This window comes from Molothrus ater, chromosome 5, assembly GCF_012460135.2.
Source record: "Molothrus ater isolate BHLD 08-10-18 breed brown headed cowbird chromosome 5, BPBGC_Mater_1.1, whole genome shotgun sequence".
Taxonomy (NCBI): domain Eukaryota; kingdom Metazoa; phylum Chordata; class Aves; order Passeriformes; family Icteridae; genus Molothrus; species Molothrus ater.
In genome coordinates, this window is record NC_050482.2 from 54,799,699 (window position 1) to 54,815,143 (window position 15,445).

General features: G+C 41.7%; 1 protein-coding gene across 1 annotated transcript in view; it reads left to right on the top strand.

Annotated features, from left to right (window-relative positions):
* ANO2 (anoctamin 2) overlaps positions 1-15,445 on the top strand; it is a 149,200-nt gene that overhangs the window by 52,259 nt on the left and 81,496 nt on the right. Inside the window, exons 11-13 of the mRNA XM_036404898.1 lie at positions 2,173-2,307; positions 4,664-4,824; positions 8,678-8,760. Of these exons, the coding sequence (XP_036260791.1) occupies positions 2,173-2,307; positions 4,664-4,824; positions 8,678-8,760 (379 nt within the window). The remainder of the gene's footprint in view (positions 1-2,172; positions 2,308-4,663; positions 4,825-8,677; positions 8,761-15,445) is intronic.

Sequence of the window (15,445 nt, forward strand, 5' to 3'; positions counted from 1 at the left end):
GTCAAATTTAAGGTTGTCACTTCCCAGTCAGGAGGAAACTTGAGAGCAAATGGATCTTCCCTGTATCCTGTGCTGTTCCAACACCATTGCTGCTGTAAGTTGACTCACACAAGAGGCTTGAAGAAAACCTTTAGGCCTTCTGGTTAGTTCTATATTTCAATCAATTATTCCTTCTCTCATTTCATATTAAAAAAGTGCATTAAAATGTGTGTGTTAAACAAGTTATAATAACAACATAGTATACTAACAAACAGGTATATTAAAAATATATATTTATTTTCAAATGTGAAAATAAAGGAAAGCTTCTTATAATTATCACCAAAATTACCTGGCATGTGCCAGGTAAGAGGGCAGTCCCACAGTACATGGCTTCTATTTGCCACAAATATTTATCATTTCATAAAATATATAATTTCATAAAATATGCTATATCATATAATATTTCCTTGTATTCTCTGTACATCCATTGTCCCTAGGTGCTTCAAATCTTAACTTAGTGCCATTCAAGCCATGCTGTGATGATTTCACTTGTGCTGTTTGATAATTCATACAGTTTGTGGCTTAGGGTACCTTGCAGTATCAGGTGTAGAGGGTGTACTCTTTTCCTTGAAGATTCGTGAAATTTCACAGGTTCTGGATGACATCCCCTCATACTGAAGATAATGTTGTCTATATATCTCCTTAAAATGCTTTTGTTGTGCTTTCCCCTTAAGGACTGTTCTAAAGCATAAGCAAGTTTGGTTGGACATGAGAAATAGAGGCACTCAAAGAAGACAAAACTGAAATAGGCAGGATTGCACTGCCAGTTTTCCATGGGAGAGCCTGGAAGCATGGAGTTAGCTGCAGCTGTGATGGTGTGAGAACAACAGCAGGATCAGTAGTAATAAAAATCCCTCACTGTTGCTTCCCTTATCCACCTCTTCTGAGATGGAAGTGACTGTGGAGTCTTGTCTTGCTGTCCCTTGGTTCTCTGCCATGATTGCACTCCTGCTCTGTCTCTCCTGTGGCATGTCTGGCCCTTAGACCCAACTTCTGGAGTAGAAGATTTCAGTTTGGGCCTCCAAAAATCTCATTTAAGCATTTTCAGTAGGAATGATGCAAATCTGGGGTGCTGAACTTGGATAAAACTTTGCTAAGGTAAATGGCATCAGAATAAATCTCGGACTGGGATTGTGCTCAACCTTTATGAGGAGGTCGTCTTTCTTTTATTAGACACAATATAATGAATTTATTGTAATTTTTGCTGCTGTCGAAGTGTAAATGTCTCACTGACTCACACTCCATGCCGTGCCCTGAGTGCTGTCTTTGTAACTGCTTTCTGTACAACACTGTCCATCTTCTTCTCTGGCTTGTGAAATGTTTTTAACCTTGTTGGGTTTTATCTAAATTTTGGTGAATTCTTGAGTTCTATGAAGGTCTTTGGGTTTTGCAATATTTGTAATCACTCCTAACTGTACATTAGAATGATCAGTGAGGGTCATCCATGCTTAGTTTACTTCTTGCAGTGTGATTCATGAAGATGCTGGGCTGAGTTCTACCAGTTATTTATCAACATCTGCAGTGGGCTGTTCTTCAGAACAGACACTGTTTTTTCTAACCACCTGTCCAGGGGCTGTTAACCTGACAAAATTATTCTTTCTGAAAAGCCAGTGCTAAGTGTGCAAGTAAACTTTCCTCCTTTAGCAGCAGTTCCAGATTAGTCATCTTTTAAGATACTAGAGGATGTTGTCAGTATGGTCCCATAGATGTTATTTCTATGACTCTCACTAACAGAATCCAGGAGTACAACAGAGGAAAAAAATTAATGTGCTCCTCTGAGGCATTAAGTATTTTCCAATGTTTTTTTTCCTATTTCACTGACTTCTTTTAAGAGATGCAAAGACCACTACAGTTTTCTCTGAACAGCTATTATGTATTGCAGTGATACCTGCTTAATTTCAGCTCAGGAGAATGTACCAGGACCATCTTTAACTTCTCAAAACAGAGAAGCCCAAATTGCCAAATGCCTGAATCATCCCCTTCATTGGTCCTATTGTCTTCAAGATCCACAGGGTTTTCATTCATGTTTTTCACAATTCGTATTTTAACTTTCTGGGTCTGTTTAGTAGCTGTAAAACGCATTTTAAAATTATATCCTTGGCATGTGCTTTTTCTTTTTTTCCTCTTTTTCAGGAAGTATTTTGGAGAAAAGATAGGACTTTATTTTGCATGGCTGGGTTTATACACAGAATTCCTCATTCCATCTTCAGTAGTTGGGATTATTGTATTTCTGTATGGATGTATAACCATCGAAAGTGACATTCCTAGGTAAGCTTATCTGTGATCCATTGTTTGTTATTTGAAAATTATAAGACTTGAGAATAACTGGTTTTAGTCGTCTGAAGAGCGGTGATGTATAATTACCAGCCCCGTGAGCATGACAAACACAGAGGCATTGAAAAGCTATTTGAAGGGCACATATTTATTTGATTGGTCAGTGTCTCACTTCCTGAAACAGAAATAGATAGTGAGTCCACTGTATTGAGTTTGTTTTCTAAGATATTAATTTGCTTTTTATGAGTACACATAGCTCACTGCTCAATCAGAAAGTTGTTGTATGAAACTCACCGAAATTAATGCCAACACTGTCCATGACTCTTGAAACACTTGATTCCCATTAAAATCAGACCATTTGTACAAGTAAGATGAACAATAGTACAAGACTTAGCAAATGCCAGCAGATCAAGGGATGTGATTCTGTCTCTTTGCCCCTCTCTGCTGAGCCCCCCCTGCAGAGCTGTATCCAGCCCTGGGCCCAGCACAGGAAGGACAGGGAGCAGCTGGAGCCAGGCCAGAGCAGGGACACCAAGGGGATCAGAGGGATGGAGCAGCTCTGCTGGGAGGAAAGGCTGAGGGAATTGGGATTGTTCAGCCTGGAGAAGAGAAGGCTTTGAGGTGACCTCACTGTGGCCTTCTGATGCCTGAAGGGAGCCCACAGCAAAGAGGGAGAGAGACTTGACAGGGGCCTGGAGTGACAGGACAATGGGGAATGGCTTCACACTGACAGAGAGCAGGTTTACATGGGATATTGGGAAGAAATTGTTCCTGTGAGGGTGGTGAGGCCCTGGCACAGGTTGGCCAGAGCAGCTGTGGCTGCCCCATCCCTGGCAGTGTTCCAGGCCAGGTTGGATGGGGCTCTGAGCAACCTGGGATAGTAGGAGGTACCCTTGCACATGGCAGGGCAGTTGGAACTCGATGATCTTTAAGGTCCTTTCCAACTCAACCCATTCTATGATTCTATATTTGGTCTTCACAGTATTCCCCTTCTAGACACAAAATAATGACTTTTGTGTGTCCTGAGGGCAATATACTACACAAAGACTGCCAAAGTGATACCGTGATGTTAATGTCTGCTTCCCAGTGGGAAAAAAAAAAAAAATCTGTGTCTTATCTGTGTTTGACTTCTGCTGGAGACAAGATACTACAGTACTTGTATGCTGATCACACTCATGACAGTCCCTGAACTGTAAGCTTTTAAAATCACTGCAGTAGGACAAGGTTACTGATAAGTAAATGATGAACAGCCCCACATCTGCGGCAGGGTCTGTTTTCTTAGCTTGATCTGAATAAATCTTGGTGCTTGTCAGGGTGAAAGCTTGTACTAACATTTAAAATCCAATGAGATTTATGGCTGAGATGTATCTGCAGCACCCTCTGCTGCCTTTTGAAATAGAGAATTACTGTAATGACATGAGACCCGGAAACAGCTGCATGCTTTTCAAACTATATAATATAAACATATTCATAATAGAGCTTGAATCGTCCTTTTTTTTCATTTGAAGTCATAAGGAAAAACCTATTTCAGGAGGGTCCATATAGGAACAATCATAATCACCGTATGCCAGCTATCACTGAAATAATGTGCCAACTCAGCTCATGATCCTGGCAAGGACATTTGAACTTTGCACTACTCAGTTCACCTAAGTGAGACTGTGCAGGTATGAAAGGCTTTCACATCCAAACATCATGGAAAGTACTGAAAGCATTCTCAGCCCTGACAAGAAGTGTTTGGCCTGTTAAAGTGATAATGATAATGTTTTTTTCAAAGAGTTTTAGAAACTGAATACATACATAGCAAACAAGACAGAGTTTAAATGATAGTAATGATCTTAAAAGTAAAGATCTTAAAGTCTGTAAAAAATCTTTTCTCTCATATTTTTGTGCCACCATATAAAAAAATGCATATTTTGACAACAGCACTGAATTTCTTTTGACACCACTTCAGTCTTTTTTTTCAGTGATTTAAATCTGATCTGTATCAAATCACATAACTTGACTGCAGAGATGCAAACTCCACTTTTGTGTTTGAATTTTGGTTTTTTAGTGTGCTTAACCTTGTCTTCAGTGATGTTGTCTTCCTTAACTCACTAATACAGCGCATTGATCAGTCTGGTTGAGTGTTGCATCATTTTCCTGTTGGCAAGGTGCCTGTAAGGGTTTAAAAAATTACTATCCATGGCAATGAACCTTGAAGAAACACACAGCTCCTGCTCTCTGCAAGGGCAGGCCACAGATATTGCAGACAGCTTGTAGTAGCTGTGATGTGCTGCTTGATATCAGTACTGCACATCCACAGTTTCTGAGCTGGGATACTCAGAGGAACCTGTGCCCTTGTCTGTCACAGCAAAGAGATGTGTGACCAACGCAATGCCTTCACCATGTGCCCCCTGTGTGACAAGTTCTGTGATTACTGGAACCTCAGCTCTGCCTGTGCCACTGCTCGAGCGAGTCACTTGTTTGACAACCCTGCCACAGTTTTCTTCTCCATCTTTATGGCTCTCTGGGGTAAGTATTGCTTTGCAAGCTATTTGGACTTTTCACAGCATAACAAAGTGCTGTTTGATTGAATGGGATCCCTATAGCTTTTGGAAGCTGGCAATCCTCAGAAGTCCAGGGAGAGCTGTCTGTATTGAGACTGGGGAAAGAAATATCACTATCAACAGAAAGCCCTGGAACAAATGGAGTTGTGTAGTTCAGAGAAGAAAAAATGCTTTTTCTTCCGCTACTGTCGTGTTTAGAATCACAGAGTTATCAAGTCTGGAAAAGATCTAAAAGATCGTCAAGTTCAGCCTATGACTGATCTTCATTCACCTTGTCAACTAAACCAGAGCACTGAGTGCCATGTTCAGTTGTTTATTAAACATCTCCAGGGATGGTGACTCCATCACCTCCCTGGGCAGCCCCTTTAATGACAATGGGAAGAAATTCTTCTTGAAGTCCAACCTGAACCTCCCCTGGCACATTCTGAGGCCATTTTCTCCACAGAGGACATTGCGCTGTTAATGGCACTTCTAAACTTTGCCATGTATTTGCTAATTTTTCTTCATTTTCCATCAACATATCACACCCATTTAATACCTTCTGCATTTGGGACCAGAATGTATTTGAGGATTAGTATGGTGCAAACAGCTGAAAGGGTCTAATTTAGTCATGGTCCCACTTTCTTGTGGGACAATTCAGTCACATAATTTTATCAAAATTTTATGGGATTCCAAGAGCAATGGGGCCACTATCATTTAAATTATAATATATTTTAGAATATTCCATGTCAACAAGCTTGGTTTTCTTTAATGGCAAATATCCCTGTCTCCATGAGGATATCAAAACACTTCATAAACATGAATGAATGCATTGTAGTATTACTCCTATTTTTCTGACCTCACCTCTGCCCTGGAAAGCATGTGTACTGTGCTTGCATGAATTTTTGCTGGTGTTATGCTCTCCTTTACTCTACAGCTTGTTTATTGTAAAGTTAAACGTGTTATTGCTACTGTAAAATGATTTTTTTATTTCCCTATTCATTGTTCCCAAAATGAGATTATCATTCTTAATATGAAACTGAGAAAATATGTTATTCTGTTATAGCCATCCCTCTGCAGCCAGTGTGTTATTCTTTGCAAGCCTATTAAGATTTTACGGCTTGTTTGAGAAAGGTCTGATTGGTGACTCGGCATTGGGTGAGGACAGCAGAAGGTTTTTAAGGAACTTGCAGACAGAACAGATCACATGGAAGCAAGAAGCATTTATTTTCCAGTTCCTGGAAGCCCTAGAGCAAACATTAGAGAGAATTATGACTGAGAAATAGAAAAAAGAGGATTATTTATAGATTCTCAGAAGAGTTCATTATACTACTTCAGATTACAGGGTAGACTGGCAGATTAAGTGTCACCTGCTGCTGTGAAGCTTAAGATAAATAAAATATAATTTTCCTGACAAAAAAACTCTACTGTAAACTGGCATCCATGCAAATGACAATTGCCACTGAACCTCATCCATAAAAATTGTATTTTAGTATCAGCAATGCAAGGTGCAAAAGAAAATGTTGATATATCCTTGCACTCAGACAAATTAGTGGAATCTGTTATGGAACAGAACAGGACGAAAAGTTCCATATGCACTGCTTTTAAAAAAAGGCATATAAAAATAACAAAATTCTTTCAGAGCTGTAGCCCTCCTCCAAAAAATGTTTCCCACAGATTAGAAAAGTCTGTTCTTGGGACTATGATAACTGAGCTTGTCAGTTCAAGAAAATACAGCTGGCACACACAAAAAGCAACAAAGCAAAATAATGGAGTCTTTACTAACTCTGCCCAGCTTTCATATTAAGTATTACATTACATCAAATTTTGCTGCCCTACTATTAGAGGCTGTGCTGGCTATAGCTAGAGCTCAATCTGTTTAATGGCAGAGCTCACTCACACACCCATTCCAGCTGTATAGTTAAAAGAGCAAACTGTGGTGATCTGGGGCAGCTTAATTTCGTGAGGGTGTTGGGCACAGGAATTCATTTGTCTCGCTTGTCTTCTCCCATTCTTTAGAAAGCAGAAGGCTTCCTATGGTTAATATCTCCAAAGGAATCATGCTTTAAGTGGCTGATCCTGATTCCTCATGAAGTATCTTTGTGATTCTAGCAGTCCTGCTGCAAATGTCCATATTCAGAGTAATGCCTGGCTGACTGGGCTTGATGTCACTGGTGTCCTGGTGTAAATTTCAGTGTCAGATGCCTTAATTAGAAATTTTACAGAATCACAAATCACCCAAATGGGTTGGAAGGGACCTTAAACCTAATTCAGTTCCAGCTGCCCTGCCATGGACAGGGACACCTTCCACTATCCCAGGTTGCTCGGAGCCCCATCCAGCCTGGCCTTGGACACTTCCAGGGATATGGCAGCCACAGCTTCTCTGGGAAACTTGTGCCAGGGCCTCACCATCCTCACAAGGAAGAATTTCTTTCCAATATCCAATCCAAACCTGCTCTCTGTCAGTTTAGTTTTTCTGCTGGTGTAAGTCAGCTCAGACGTGCTGATTTCAGAGCTAAATGTTGAACTGAGCTTTTGTATTACAGAAAAGAATGGAATGAGTAATAGCACCCTAGAAAATAACCAAATGTTTTTGTTTTTAGGATATCTAAAAACCCTTGAGTTTTCAAACCATGCTAAACAAAGCTTTTATATGTTCTCTCTTCTAAAAGGGAGGAACACAGATAGCAACTTCATTGCTTAATGTCTGGATTTGCTTTCAGTGTGCTGCCAGTCCTGTCTTTAAATGATATTTATTTCTTATATAATGGGATGATACCTGTGAAGAAAATATTTGCAGCTAACTGTTGGGATAGATAATGACTTGTAAGAGCCAGGTTATTTTCACAGAGTTCCCACTTTTCTCAGGGTTATCTGACAGTGTAGATGCAGTCAAGAGAAGCTGATTGGATTCTCCACTGTTGTCTGTCTTGTGGGGTTACCTACAGGATGTTCAAAGTGATGTAAACACTGCTGTGATCTAACAGTGTTTTTACAATACCCTTTTCACCCACTGAAGAAGTGAGATGAAGCATAAGAAAATGAAAAACAGTGCCCCAGGTTTTATAGGTACAGCTTTATTGGTAGAGTTTTGGTGTTTTTAGTTGGCAGGTACCAGTTTAGCATTGATATTGTTATTGTTATCTGAAAATACCTGTCCACAACCCAAGATATAGAAGTGCTTTTTCTAATACATCTGTAAGTCCATAAATTAGAAGCAACTAGGAAAAGGGCTATACTGAGTTAACAGCAATTATGAGAGGACAGCCATGAGAAAAATATGTAAATATGGGACAAGATGAAAATATCTGTTCCTTCTTATTAGTAAAAAAAGGAGAGGCAGAAGGCTGAACCAGAGGCCAGCCCTTTAGGGCAAAATCACCATGTCTTTGACAGTAAAAAGCATTTTTACATTGAAATATATTACATGTAATATACTTCAAAATATCTCTTTCTACATCTTGCTAAGGATTCTAGTTATTTCAGTAGCAGGCTAAACCTACCTCAGAATGCTTCATGCTGAATTAGGAGAGATGATGTCATCCGTGGATACTCACAGTTATGGGCTCAGTTCCATTCCCTGACAAGACCTTAACAGTGGCTCTGGACAACCCATGTTCCATCTTTCTGTATTTTATTTTTAAAAGGTAGTAATTATTGTCCCACTGCTTTGCTTGAATTCTTTGTTAAAATTGGGCCTGAGGCTATTTCTTAGTTCTTAATTTTAAAGGGTCTAGCATAACGGGATTCAAATATACGTTGAAGCTTATAAGTAACACAAATGTTTACCACAAGGCTTTGGATTTATCATTTTTTAAATTGTTTAATTTCTTTTAAAGCTACCATGTTCCTTGAACAATGGAAGCGTTTGCAGATGAGATTGAGTTACTTCTGGGATCTAACTGGACTGGAAGAAGAAGAGGTAAATCTCCTCTCCCTGGGCTAATTTACTGTGTTAATTATTCTATAGATGCATATTATAAAAGCATTGATGTATAGATTTCTCATGAGTGTTCTCCAGCCCAATGCAGTTTGTGGCTGTGTTTAGATAAAGGACTGTAACTGATACAGTTTGAGTATTAATGTTTATTTAGCAAATCCTCACCTATATCTTACTGTTCAGCACTCTGAAGTTAATAATGAATGTTGAAAAGGCTTATAAGGTAAGAACAGATCATGTTTTGCTGAGAATGCCCATCTGCCATTGTACAGTGTGCAATAACACAATGACAACTGAATAAATACTTTGTCATGTCACTTCATAATGTGTAACATGAATTCTTTGTGATGATGACAGCCACAGGTCACAGTACCATCAGCAATTTTTGCATCGAGGTCTGGGTGGACATCTATGATGCCTTAGATACATCATCCCAAGCTCAAGGTGCTCACCAACAGAGCTGTTTCAAAACAATAAATAGTGTGGGTTTATTCAGAAAGAGCTTTCCAATGAGCCATGGGGTCTCCAGACATAACCTGAACTGACTGAAAATGAGATATACTCGTTTATTGGTATTTAAAATGTCCCTGATTTTGTTCATAGTTTCATCCTTTGATTTGCTCTAATGATTCTCTCTCATCCAAGGATTCATTTCTAACCCTGACAAAAGAAAGTGCACTGACTAAAATCATAAATAATTATCATACTAAGAACAGGTAGACTTGGGACTTTCCCCTGGCATTAGATGCTGAGATGTCTCTAGAACAGGGTCATATTCCCAGCATCTTGGTTTGCTGGGAGGATTTGAATCCATGTTTTCTCTTCATGTTCCAGCAAAGTTCCTTAAACAACAAGCCATCTACAAGTCTTCAGCCCTGCTAGTAGAGCTCAGCTCAAACAGGAGATAAATAACAGGAGCAAATACCATAGGGGAAAAGCAAGCTGACATGATGAACTTCATGATATAGCATGGTAGTGATGTTATTCCTCTATTTCCTATTTCCCAGATCAAAATATTTGGGTAAAACAAAACAAAAACAAATTAAAAAAAAAAAAAGGAAACAAAACAAAACCCAAACCAAAAAAGACCCTGAGAACAGACAGCACACTCTAGTATTCCTCTTCTTCCATCACTATCCCGTAATGCAGAAATATTCCTTCACTGCTGACTTGGCAACAACCTCCTCTCTTTTGTCTCTGTTTCTCAGCTTTTTCATGACTGTCTCCCCTGTTATGGTGTGGATGATGCTCACAGTACAACCCAGTACTCCCAGTCTGTGAGTTGTCACACAAACCCAGTGCATTAGCACATCACAAATTACAGCTTGTCCCACATGGGATGTCAAACTGCTCCCTGCCAGAGATGTACCAACTGCAGGGCAAACTGAGAGGCTGGAGAGCAAACTCTGGGTGGGCTCTGTGGCATATTTGATGAACCACCTTATTTTTCTGATTTTCTGAAGGCCTCCACCATCAGAAAATAGGAGGACACCTGCTGGATGAAGGGGAGTGGGAATGGGTCCTACTTGGGGAGGTAATTAAAATTCCTTGTGACCCCCATCACCTACCCAGGTGCCACTTCAGAACCGGTATAAGGCTCTGGATGAGGAGGGTCAGCCAGATGATATAGAAGAAAATTATCTGCCCAGTTACGCTTCATCTGTGAGAAGGATCACCACCTGTAACATCAAAAAGAAAAGAGGTATAGTCGTAGTGGGTGACTCCCTTCTGAGGGGAATAGAGGGCCCCATATGTTGACTTGACCCATCCCACAGACAGATTTTCTGCCTCCCTGGGGCCTGGGTATGGGATATTATCAAGAGATTCCCTGGGCTGATTTGGCCCTCTGATTATTACCCACTGCTGATACTCCAGGCTGGCAATGATGAGATTAAAAAGAGGACTGTCAGGACAATTAAAAGGGACTTTAGGGCACTGGGTCAAGTGGTTGATAAGGAAGGAGCACAGGTGGTGTTCTGGTCAGTCCCTTTGGTGGCAGAGACAAACAACAAGAAGGAATAGGAGAGCCCACATTACCAACAAGTGGCTCAAGGGTTTGTGTCATCAGCAGAATTTTGGGTTCTCTGATCATGGAGCAACTTTTAAGGCACCTGGCTTGCTGGAACTAGATGGACTTCATCTCTCTGTTAAGGGCAGAAGGATTTGGCTTGTGAACTGGCAGAACTCACTGAGAGGGCTTTAAACTAGTTGGAAGGGGGAAAGTGACGCAGCTAGGCTCTCTGGAAGCAGGCCCAAGTGTGGTTTTAGGAGATTTAGGAGTGAAATCAGTAGCCCAGCTGAAGTGCATGCATACCAATGCACTCACCATGGGTAACAAACAAGAAGAGCTGGAGGCCATGGTGCAGCAGCAGAGCTATGATGTAATTGCCATCACGGAAATATGGTGGGATGACTCTCACAGCTGGAGTGCTGCACTGGATGGCTAGAAGCTCTTCAGAAGAGACAGGTAATGGATAAGAGGTAGAGGGGTGGCCCTTTATATTAGGGAGGCTCTTGGTGCCATGAGTATTGAAAATAATGACAATGAAGTTGAATGCCTATGGGTAAGAATTAAGGGGAAAACCAACAAGGCTGACATCCTACTGGGAGTCTGATATCGTCCACCCAACCAAAAAGAAGAAGTAGACAACTTACTCTCTAAGCAGCTGGAGAATGTTTCAGGATCACCAGCCTTTGTTCTCGAAGGTGACTTTAACCTACCAGACATCTGCTGAGAACTTAATACAGCAGAAAAGAGGCAGTCCAGGAAGTTCCTAGGGTGTGTGGAGGACAACTTTTTGTCACAGCTGGTGAATGAGCCCACCAGATGAGGTTAGACCTGTTGTTTGCAAATAGAGATGGACTGGTAGGAGATGTGGTGGTTGGAGGCTGCTTGGGGCACAGTGATCATGAAACTATAGAGTTCTTGATATTTGGTGAAATCAGGAGGAACATCAATAAGACTTTTTCATTGGATTTCTGGAGGGCAGACTTTGGCCTATTTAGGAGACGTATTCAGAGAACTCCTTGGGAAGCAGCCTTAACAACAAAGGAGCCCAGGAAAGGTGGGCATGCTTCAAAACAGAGATCTTGAGGGCACAGGATCAGACTGTCCCTGTGTACTAAAAGATGAGTTGATGAGGTAAATGTCCAGCCTGGATAGGAAACAAGGTTTCAAAGGAATTTAGGAATAAAAAGAGAATGTATCATCTTTGGAAGGAGGGTCAGATCTCTCAGGAAGTATTTAAGGGGGTTGCTAGGGCATGTTGAAAAAAAATTAGAGAGACCAAAGCTCATTTAGAACTTAATTTGGCAGCTTTTGTAAAGGATAATAAAAAAAGTTTTTACAAATATCTTAACAGCAATAGGAAGGGTAAGACCAACCTTTGTTCTCTACTGGATGAGAGAGAGAACTCAGTAACTGCAGATGAGGAGAAGGTGGAGGTGTTTCACACCTTCTTTGCCTCAGTCTTTAGTGGGAAGATGTCTTGTCTTCAGTACAGCTGTCCTCCTGGGTTGGAAGATGGTGTAAGGAAGCAGAATGGTCTCCCTGTTATCCAGGAGGAGGCAGTCCAAGAATTGCTGAGCTGCTTGGATGTTTATAAATCCATGGGACTAGATGGGATCCACCCCAGGGTGATGAGGGAGCTGGCAGATGAGCCTGCAAAGCCACTCTCCATCATTTACCAGCAGTTCTGGCTCACTGGTGAAGTTCCAGATGACTGGAAGCTGGCCAAAGTGACGCCCGTTCACAAAAAGGGTGGGAAGGAGGACCTGATCTCAGTACCTGGTAAGGTTCTGGAACAGTTTATACTGAGTGTCACCACGCAGCGCTTGCAGGATGGCCAGGGTATCAGACCAGCCAGCATGGCTTTAGGAGGGATATGTTGTGTTTGACCAACCTGGTCTCCTTTTATGACCAGGTGACCTGCCTGATAGATTCAGGAAAGGCTGTGGATGTTGTGTACCTGGACTTCAGCAAGGCCTTTGACGCTGTCTGCCATAGCACTCTCCTGGAAAAGCTGGCAGTACATGGCTTGGACAGGAGCACAATTTGCTGGGTTAGGAACTGGCTGGATGGCCGGACCCAGAGGGTGGGGGTGAATGGTACTGCATTCAGGTGTCAGCCAGTCACTGGTGGTGCCCCTCAGGGGTTTGTGCTGGGGCCAGTTCTGTTCAATATTTTTATTGATGACATGGCTGAGGGGATTCAGTCTTTCATTAGTAAATTTGTGGATGACCCTAAGCTGGGGGTGTGTGTCAATCTGTTGGAGGGTGGGGCTCTGCAGAGATACCTGGAATGATTCGATGGATGGGCACAGTCGAATAGGATGAAGTTTAATAAATCCAAGTGCCAAGTCCTGCATTTTGGCCAAGGTAAACCGCTGCAGCATTATAGGTTGGTAAGAGTGTGTCTGGACAGTGCCCAGGCAGAAAGGCACCTGGGGGCACTGGTTGACAGCCAGCTGAGTATGAGCCAGCAGTGTGCCCTGGGCAAGAAGGCCAGTGGCATCCTGGCCTGTATCGGGAATAGTGTGGCCAGCAGGAGCAGGGAGGTCATTCTTCCACTGTACTCGGCACTGGTGAGGTCACACCTTGAGTGCTGTGTCCAGTTCTGGCCACTCAGTTTAGGAAGGACGTTGAGACACTTGAGCACACCCAGAGAAGGCAACAAGGCTTGGAACACAACCCTTGTGAGGAATGACTGAGGGAGCTGGGGGTGTTTAGCCTGGAGAAAAGGAGACTCAGGGGGGACCTTATCACTCTCTACAACTCCCTGAAAGGTGGGTGTAGTCAGGTGGGGTTGGTCTCTTTCTCCAGGCAGCAACTGACAGAACAAGAGGATACCGTCTTAAGCTACACCAGGGGAAATATGGGTTGGATATTAGGAAAAAGTTTTTTATAGAAAGGGTGATAAAGTTCTGGAATGGCCTGCCCAGGGAGGTGGTGGAGTCACCATCCCTGGATGTGTTTAAAAAAAGACTGGATGTGGCACTTGGTGCCACGGTCTATCTGTCAGGACATAGGTTGAACTTGATCTTTAAGGTCTCTTCCAACCTAGTGATTCTGTCATTTTGTGATTCAAGTTCATCACTCACAGTTCAAAATCCTTATCTTTAGCTTAATATTTGCAAAATGCTGTGAAAGAATCTATAGGTTTGTGAGGTCCTGTGATGAAGAGGCCTAAAGTGGTAAAAGTCAGTGGACAGGAACTATAGGATCAGCAAGAATCCTTTATTTATGACAAAGAAAGGAGTGCCAGACAAATCTCAGCGCAAGCTGAAGAATTAGGAACTTGTAAGATAAGACTGGAATGGACCTTGAGGGGCCATCCCTTGTGCCTTGTAGGATCAACTCTACTTAAATCATTATGGAGAGATATTTGTCTAATTTGTTCTTAAATAAATTCAGCAGTGGAGATTTCAATTCCTCCCTAGGTAATCTACTCTAATACTTCTCTATCTGTCCTGCTAACAAGCTTTTCCTAGCAGTTTTCAAATCTCCTTGCTACATGGTAATTTTTTTTCTCTCACTTTTTTTTTTTCTTATTTTAGCTTCTAAGGATCAAGACAGGGATTACTTCTGTCCTATTTTCAGCATAATTCAACATAATATCATGTTTCTGTCACCCTTGTTTGTTTAAGATGAACAAGCATCTGCTCTTTCAGTCTTAGTTCCTAAATATTTTCAGAGACTCATAGAACCACAGAATGCTTTGGGTTGGAAGGGACTTAAATTTCATCTTGTTCCAACCCCCTGCCATGGGCAGGGACACCTTCCACTAACCCAGGTTGCTCAGAGCCCCATCCAACCTGGCCTGGAGCACTTCCAGGAACAGGGCAGCCCCACACAGCTTCTCTGGAAAACCTGTGCCAGGGCCTCAGCACCCTCACAGGGAAGAATTTCTTCCTGATATCCAATCTAAACCTGCTCTCTGTCAGTGTGAAGCCATTCCCCCTTGTCCTGTCTCTCCAGGCCCTTGCCAAGAATCTCTTTCTCCATCTTTCTTGTAGGCTCTCTTCAGTTACTGGAATGATTTTCTATGTATCTCTTTATTCTTGTTCCTTTCTGGCCATTTTCTGGTATATCCAGATCTTTTTAAAAGAATAATAGACATGTCTCTTGACATGACATGCAGAAAATGACAGAGCCAGAGGACAAAGTCTCAGGCTGCATCAAGGGGAATACAGGTTGGATATTAGGAAAAAGTTTTTCATGGAAAGAGTCATAAAGTTCTGGAATGGCCTGCCCAGGGAGGTGGTGGATGTGTTTAAAAAAAGACTGGATGTGGAACTCGGTGCCACGGTTTAGCTGTGGTGTTAGGGTATTGCTTGCACTCAATGACCTTTAAGGTCTCTTTCAACCTAGTAATTCTGTGAATTCTGTGGAAATCATGCACTGTGTCATCTCCTGTCACTTCTTGGTACTTCAACAAAACCCCAAAAGTTAGATCAGGTTTTGTTCACCTTTTATCCATAAGATTCCTAAAGATTAGGATAAATTTGTCTGTAGAAAGTTACTGGCATCAGATTTCAGTGACGGTGAAGTCTTTACGAGTGTTGAAAGTTATGTTGGAAAAGGGAGATTTGTGTCTGATCAGGTTAGGCTAGAAAGGACCAGAAGTGGGATCAGTTAAAAGAGCAAGAAAGGGGCAAGGAAGAAGCTC